At 35.6% G+C, this 8608-nt stretch overlaps 1 protein-coding gene across 1 annotated transcript; it reads right to left on the bottom strand.

Annotated features, from left to right (window-relative positions):
- Positions 1-7195: 7195 nt before the first annotated feature.
- On the bottom strand, positions 7196-8158 carry LOC118933648 (olfactory receptor 6C2-like). Its single transcript, XM_036928197.2, has one exon. It carries the CDS (start codon positions 8156-8158, stop codon positions 7196-7198), a length of 963 nt encoding a protein of 320 aa, XP_036784092.2.
- Positions 8159-8608: the final 450 nt, after the last annotated feature.

Here is an 8608-nt window from a genome sequence, read left to right on the forward strand (position 1 = left end):
TAACATGAATGGATGTTGAACTTTGTCAAATGCTTTTTCAGCATCTATGGAGATGATCATGTGGTTTTTGTCTTTCTTTTTGTTGATGTGGTGGATGATGTTGATGGACTTTCGAATGTTGTACCATCCTTGCATCCCTGGAATGAATCCCACTTGGTCGTGGTGTATGATCCTTTTGATGTATTTTTGAATTCGGTTTGCTAATATTTTGTTGAATATTTTTGCATCTACGTTCATCAGGGATATTGGTCTGTAGTTTTCTTTTTTGGTGGGGTCTTTGCCTGGTTTTGGTATTAGGGTGATGTTAGCTTCATAGAATGAGTTTGGGAGTATCCCCTCCTCCTCTATTTTTTGGAAAACTTTAAGGAGAATGGGTATTATGTCTTCCCTGTATGTCTGATAAAATTCCGAGGTAAATCCATCTGGCCCGGGGGTTTTGTTCTTTGGTAGTTTTTTGATTACCTCTTCAATTTCGTTGTTGGTAATTGGTCTGTTTAGATTTTCTGTTTCTTCCTGGGTCAATCTTGGAAGGTTATATTTTTCTAGGAAGTTGTCCATTTCTCCTAGGTTTCCCAGCTTGTTAGCATATAGGTTTTCATAGTATTCTCCAATAATTCTTTGCATTTCCGTGGGGTCCGTCGTGATTTTTCCTTCCTCGTTTCTGATACTGTTGATTTGTGTTGACTCTCTTTTCTTCTTAATAAGTCTGGCTAGAGGCTTATCTATTTTGTTTATTTTCTCGAAGAACTAGCTCTTGTTTTCATTGATTTTTGCTATTGTTTTATTCTTCTCAATTTTATTTATTTCTTCTCTGATCTTTATTATATCCCTCCTTCTGCTGACCTTAGGCCTCATCTATTCTTCTTTTTCCATTTTCGATAATTGTGACATTAGACCATTCATTTGGGATTGCTCTTCCTTTTTTAAATATGCTTGGATTGCTATATACTTTCCTCTTAAGACTGCTTTTGCTGTGTCCCACAGAAGTTGGGGCTTAGTGTTGTTGTTGTCATTTGTTTCCATATATTGCTGGATCTCCATTTTGATTTGGTCATTGATCCATTGATTATTTAGGAGCGTGTTGTTAAGCCTCCATGTGTTTGTGAGCCTCTTTGCTTTCTTTGTACAGTTTATTTCTAGTTTTATGCCTTTGTGGTCTGAAAAGTTGGTTGGTAGGATTTCAATCTTTTGGAATTTTCTGAGGCTCTTTTTGTGGCCTAGTATGTGGTCTATTCTGGAGAATGTTCCATGTGCACTTGAGAAGAATGTATATCCCGCTGCTTTTGGATGTAGAGTTCTATAGATGTCTATTAGGTCCATCTGCTCTACTGTGTTGTTCAGTGCTTCCGTGTCCTTACTTATTTTCTGCCCAGTGGATCTATCCTTTGGGGTGAGTGTTGTGTTGAAGTCTCCTAGAATGAATGCATTGCAGTCTATATCCCCCTTTAGTTCTGTTAGTATTTGTTTCACATATGCTGGTCCTTCTGTGTTGGGTGCATATATATTTAGAATGGTTATATCCTCTTGATGGACTGAGCCCTTTATCATTATGTAGTGTCCTTCTTTATCTCTTGTTACTTTCTTTGTTTTGAAGTCTATTTTGTCTGATATTAGTACTGCAACCCCTGCTTTCTTCTCACTGTTGTTTGCTTGAAATATGTTTTTCCATCCCTTGACTTTAGTCTATACATGTCTTTGGGTTTGAGATGAGTTTCTTGTAAGCAGCATATAGATGGGTCTTGCTTTTTTATCCATTCTGTTACTCTGTGTCTTTTGATTGGTGCATTCAACCCATTAACATTTAGGGTGACTATTGAAAGATATGTACTTATTGCCATTGCAGGCTTTAAATTCGTGGTTACCAAAGGTTCAATTTTAGCCTCTTTAGTATCTTACTGCCTAACTTAGCTCGCTTATTGAGCTGTTATATACACTGTCTGGAGATTCTTTTCTTCTCTCCCTTCTTGTTCCTCCTCCTCGATTCTTCATATGTTGGGTGTTTTGTGCTGTGCTCCTTCTAGGAGTGGTCCCATCTAGAGCAGTCCCTGTAAGATGTTCTGTAGAGGTGGTTTGTGGAAAGCAAATTCCCTCAGCTTTTGTTTGTCTGGGAATTGTTTAATCCCACCGTCATATTTGAATGATAGTCGTGCTGGATACAGTATCCTTGGTTCAAGGCCCTTCTGTTTCATTGTATTAAATATATCATGCCATTCTCTTCTGGCCTGTAGGGTTTCTGTTGAGAAATCTGACGTTAGCCTGATGGGTTTCCCTTTATAGGTGACCTTTTTCTCTCTAGCTGCCTTTAACACTCTTTCCTTGTCCTTGATCTTTGCCATTTTAATTATTATGTGTCTTGGTGTTGCCCTTCTTGGATCTTTTCTGTTGGGGGTTCTGTGTATTTCCGTGGTCTGTTTGATTACTTCCTCCCCCAGTGTGGGGAAGTTTTCAGCAATTATTTCTTCTAAGATACTTTCCATCTCTTTTCCTCTCTCTTCTTCTTCTGGGACCCCTATAATACGGATATCGTTCCTTTTAGTTTGGTCACACAGTTCTCTTAATATTGTTTCATTCCTGGAGATCCTTTTGTCTCTCTCTATGTCAGCTTCTATGCGTTCCTGTTCTCTGATTTCAATTCCATCAATGGCCTCTTGCATTCTATCCATTCTGCTTATAAACCCTTCCAGAGTTTGTTTCATTTCTGCGATCTCCTTTCTGGCATCTGTGATCTCTTTCCGGACTTCATCCCATTTTTCTTGCGTATTTCTCTGCATCTCTGTCAGCATGTTTATGATTCTTATTTTGAATTCTTTGTCAGGAAGATTGGTTAGGTCTGTCTCCTTCTCTGGTGTTGTCTCTGTGATCTTTGTCTGCCTGTAGCTTTGCCTTTTCATGGTGATAGGAATAGTCTGCAGAACTGGGACGAGTGACGGCTGGAAGGACTTCCTTTCTTGTTGGTTTGTGGCCCTCCTCTCCTGGGAGAACAGCGGCCTCTAGTGGCTTGTGCTGCACAGCTGCGCGCAGACAGGGTTTCTGCTTCCTGCCCGGCTGCTATGGAGTTAATCTCCGCTGTTGCTGTGGGCGTGGCCTGGCTCGGGTAGCTACTCCAAAATGGTGGAGTCGCGTTGGAGCAAGAGCTGCTGTGAGGCTATTTATCTCCGTAAGGGGCCTCCCTGCTCCCTGCAGCCCAGGGGTTAGGGTGCCCAGAGATCCCGGATTCCCTACCTCTGGATTAAGTGACCCGCCCTGCCCCTTTAAGACTTCCAAAAAGCACCTGCCAAAACAAAACAATGACCACAAAAAAAAACAAGAAAAAAAATTTTTTTAATTAAAAAAAAAAAAAATTTTTAATTAAAAAAAAAAAGGTGGTCGTTCGTTTTTCTTTATTCTCCGGTGCCAGCCTCAGGCCTCTGCTCACCGGTCTTTCTTTCCTGTTTCCCTAGTATTGGGGTCCCTGTCCCTTTAAGACTTCCAAAAAGCGCTCGCCAAAACAAAGCAGCAAAAAAGCAAAAAAAAAAAAAAATTGTCGCGCGCTTTTCTTATGTCCTCTGTCGCCCAGCCTCCAGTGCCTGCTCACTGTTCTTGCTGCCCTGTTTTCCCAGTATCAAGGGCCCTGCACTCTGGCCCGGATGGCTGGGGCTGGGTGTTCGGCAGCCCTGGGCTCCGTCTCCCTCCCGCTCTGCCTGCTCTTCTCCCGCCGGGAGCTGGGGGGAGGGGCGCTCGGCTCCTGCGAGGCAGGGGCTTGTATCTTACCCCCTTCGCGAGGCGCTGGGTTCTCTCAGGTGTGGATGTGGTCTGGATATTGTCCTGTGTCCTCTGATCTTTATTCTAGGAAGGGTTGTCTTTGTTATATTTTCATAGATATATGTTGTTTTGGGAGGAGATTTCCGCTGCTCTACTCACGCCGCCATCTTCCGCCCCTCTGCTTGTGTATTTTTATGTTAAAAATTTTAAACCATTTAGAGTATAAGCTGTTTTTGGGTGCATAAAAAGTAAAACTGTCATTTCTGTGTTTTCTTTTGTGACTTAAGGTTATTTAAAAAACATAATTTTCCTACTAAACTAAAATTTTCCCACTTTTGCATAACTAGCAAAATAAACCTTTGAGTAAAATAAGAGCCATTTGTTAATCTATACTTTCATAATCTAAGCCACTCTACTGATTACTTTATGTTCTCCTTTGCCAACACCAAATTTGATTTAATTGATTAAGATAAGTTTTGGTATTATATAAGCAAGTTTCTATTCAGTAATACTCATTTTTCATGTATGTGTTGTACATTCATGAGATTTATTTTTTCCATAGTAACTCAGAGATAATTTATAAGTTTAGAAAAATTTTAAAAGTTGATTCTAATTACAGAGTTTTGTTTAATTTATATATTGAGTGGGCAAATTTATATTTATAATATAGTTGCATCCATAATGTGATTTATTCTCCAGCAGTCATATTGATAGCTTTGATGTGTAGGGGCTTATATTGTCAGTTATGTAAGCATGGGAAAATTTTAAGTTAGTAGGAAAACTTCTTTTTGTTTAATAATTGCTTTAGATACCTAGAAAACTGAAATGATAAAGTTTTACTTTATGTTCACACACAAAATAAATATTTTCAACTTTTGTTTGTTTGAATATGCCCTTTATTCATTCAAGTTACTTAATTTTCTTATTAGATGTATTAATTTCCTGTTAGGTTTTGTTGTTTTCTAGGTACATAATGTTTTCAGGAGGTAAATAATATATTTCATTGACTCCATTTAAGTGCATGTTATAATTTTATGTATTTTAATGTAAAAACATTGCCAGTTAAAATATACACAACATTAAGATGCCACTCATAAGGCACATCTATATTTCAAAGATTTAAAAATTTGAAAATAAATGGCTTGCAGATTCTCTAAACAGGGTAGTTTCATAACTTCACTCTGATAATAATGTCAACTATTTTATTATATACATTATTATATTTTAAATATAGCAGTGGGATGTGGAATACCAGTGATAAAAGTGAGCATCTTTATTTGTTTCTTGATTTTAATTAAGTACAGGTGTTTTATTGTTTAAAATAGCTGTGTAATTTGTATTTCTTTATATTTTTTATCTTATTTTAATAGCTCATCAAAATCTCATTTTATTTGAAATTTTTAGGATAAATTGCTGATTTTTATCCATTGATAGTTTGAACTTATTAATCAAAATCATATAATGTTCTTTCTTTAATTTGTTATTACAATAAAATCAGGCTGAAATTCATATGTATATATATATATACATGTGTATATATATATTTATATACAAATATGTATACATTTATCTATCATCTGTCACCTGCCTATAATCTATAATTTATCAATCTATATGATCTATCTTTGCCCTTGTATAATTAGAGTAAATCTTAACTGATCATAGTGGAAGTTTTAGCTATTTTGTTGGGTTCTGCTGAAGTAGTCACCCATACTCATCAGGGTACTTTAATAGTTTGGCTTATAATGTCTTAATGGTATTTTTGTCAAAACATTAAGATGTCTTCATACAATTCATTGGGGAGAATTTTTTATTGTTTGGATAACTGAAGTCATGATGAGATTATCCTATTGTTTACCATGGTTCACTGTAAAGTAGTCTTGTCCTTTTGCCTCATTAATGGTTAATCTTGTCTTCCCAAATATATGGAAATTGATGTTTAAGTTTTCCACATCTTGATGAATTTTTAAAAGCTTGTTCATTAGCTGTAGGTCTACCTATTTTGTTGTTGTTGTGGAATCATGATAGTATATTCATCCATAAAATTTTTCTAATTTCTACTGAACTAGTGTTTATGTCTTCTTTCTGATTTTTAAGTTTAAATATGTTACACTTTGTTCATATTCATTCATGTTTGATAGAAATTTATCAATTTTCTTGAAATTTTTAAAAGAATCAACTTTTAGATTATCTATATTTTAAAATTTGATTTTCTATCATTAGTAAAATCCATATTCTACAAATTTTGGACTAATTTTATGGGTTTAAAAAATTTTATAATGAGCACTAATTGCTTTATTTTTGTTTCTATTATTTTATAAAATAATTGGATACATTAATATTTGCATAATTTTTTTACTTCTGTGTATAACTTTTTTATGTTTTATATGCATTGGTATGAAGTATCTCTATCTCATCTCATTCCATATGTATTTTCTAACTTCCAGACATTTATATTTGGGTTCATTATTTAATTCTTTATTTGTAGCATTAGTAAATTATTTTTATACAATTTGGAGTATAAAGCCCCATTTTAAATAGACAGTAGTACATGATAATGTTTCCCACTTTCTCATCCACAGTTCATAACTCAAGAAAAACAGAAAACTTTTTTAGAGGAAATTGTTTTTTCACAAGAGTGGGCAGTTATTTCCCCCTACATCACACTTCTAAAGTCTTGAATTTATTTTATCCTATTAGTTTTATGTGCTTTCACCACGTGGATCCTGACACTTCACCTCCCACCTCCATATGGACATTCAGCTCAAGTCCCTGTAACCCATAAATCAACAACTTGCTCCTCTCCATCCTTTGTTTCTTGGGAATCCACAGATGATAGATGGGGTTATTTATCCTCATTTCTAATTATTCTGTATCTGATACCTTGCGATTGCCTACATTTTAACCTTTACTCTTACCTGTATATTCCAAAGAATATTTGTGACGTTTTATCTAGCAATCCCTTTTTGTGTGTTTTTCTAGAGTATTAGAGATACCACTATCTTCTCTCTCAATGGTTCCTTGTTTTATTCCCTCATGCCCTCATTCATTCCATTCAGTACTTTATCATAAAATTGCAATTCCTATTTGAATATTTGTAATATTTTATGAACATTTGAGTAATCATTTACTTATTTCAATAATAAGTTACCAGTGTCATAGGAGACTAATGCTTTTTATTATGTTATAAAATTAAGTTACATGGGGTCATATATATCTAAAATGAATTTATAACAAGTATGCTTCCATTTTCTTTACTGAGACAAATCTCCTACAAGAGGTGGATTAAAAAGCAAAGGAAAGAAATGAGTTGAATAAGGTACAATGTAAGTAAATCTAAAGAGGATCTGCAGAGTATAACAATTGAAATATAGATTATTAAAAGACAAATGTAATAGGCTTCAATAGAAAGGTTTGAAACACCTTTTATTTTAACTCTTTATTCAGTGCTATTTTATTTTTTTAAGAATGACACAATTCTTTTGATTGAGTTCTTGAAAGCTTTTTTCACTTGCTTGTTTCTTAGTGTATAAATAAATGGATTTAGGGTAGGTGAAATGGAAGAAATGAGCAGTGAAACCACTTTATTAATAGTCACTTCTTCTTTGGATGCAGGATTCATGTAAATGAACATGCAGGTGCCATAAGTGATGGAAACCACAATCATGTGGGAAGAACAGGTGGAAAAGGCCTTTTTTCTTTGCTGGGCAGAAGGAAATCCTAGAATTGTCTTGGTAATATAAGCATAGGACAGAACTATACATACAAGGGTCACAATAAGGGTCAGCAAAGCACAAACTAAAACAGTTTGTTCCATGAACCATGTATCTGAACATGATATCTTCATCAGGGGAGAGGAGTCACAGAGAAAATGATCAACGATGTTTGAGTCACAGAATTTCAGATTTAGTGCCAGACTCAGTGGGGAGGTTATGACTAACAATCCAGCCAGCCAACAGCAAAAAACAAGTCTCTTGCAGACCCTGCTGCTCATGATGGTCACATAATGCAATGGTTTGCAAATGGCCACATTGCGGTCATAGGACATAGCAGCCAGCAGAAAAAATTCTGTTACTGCAAAGAGGTCAGTAAAAAACACTTGAACGACACAAGCCTTATAGGCAATGACCTTGTCACCTGTTGCTATGTCATACAAGTACCTGGGAATGCAAGCAGTTGTGAATGAGATCTCTAAGAAGGAGAAATTTTGCAAAAAAAAGTACATGGCTGTTTTAAGGTGGGGATCCACAAAGGTGAGTGTGAGGATGGTCAGGTTTCCAGTTACACTCAGTGTGTAGGTGAGAAATAGAAAGACAAAAATCAGGACCTGCAGGTCAGGGTCATCTGTCAGTCCCAGCAGAATGGATGTTTTTACTGTACAGTTTTTCACCACTAGTGGCTTCTGTCCAGTCTGCATGCCCTACAATTCAGAGAGATCATTATATAAGTTATATTATCTGTGCAAAATTTGATTGTATCAGTATTATCTTCACTATATTTTCACATTATATTTTAAATCATACTATGGATATAACTAAGTTTATCTGCTACTTTGGTGTGCTTTTATGGGTAGGAAAAAATATCATTTGACTCCTCCAAATTCTTCCCTATTCAGAGCTAAATTAAAAAATCACCATATTGTTATACTTTTGGTTAACAGTTCAGTCTTAGTGAAAATGATAATACATGATATGTAAGTAGACTTATTCTAGAGTCTTGATCAGAACTTGGAGCTTCTATTCCAGCTCTGTAATAAGCTTCTTCCTTCCTTCCATCTTTTTTCTATCTTTCTTCCATTTTTCCTCTCTTTCAGGTAAGTGTATTTTTTCTTATGAATAATGCTAAACATTCATGGACCACATGGATG

The sequence above is a fragment of the Manis pentadactyla genome, chromosome 10 (assembly GCF_030020395.1).
Source record: "Manis pentadactyla isolate mManPen7 chromosome 10, mManPen7.hap1, whole genome shotgun sequence".
NCBI classification, from domain to species: Eukaryota; Metazoa; Chordata; class Mammalia; order Pholidota; family Manidae; genus Manis; species Manis pentadactyla.

What these genes read in the sequence shown, in the direction of transcription:
- LOC118933648 (XM_036928197.2), bottom strand. Translation starts at nt 8,158, where the DNA reads ATGCAGACTGGACAGAAGCCACTAGTGGTGAAAAACTGTACAGTAAAA.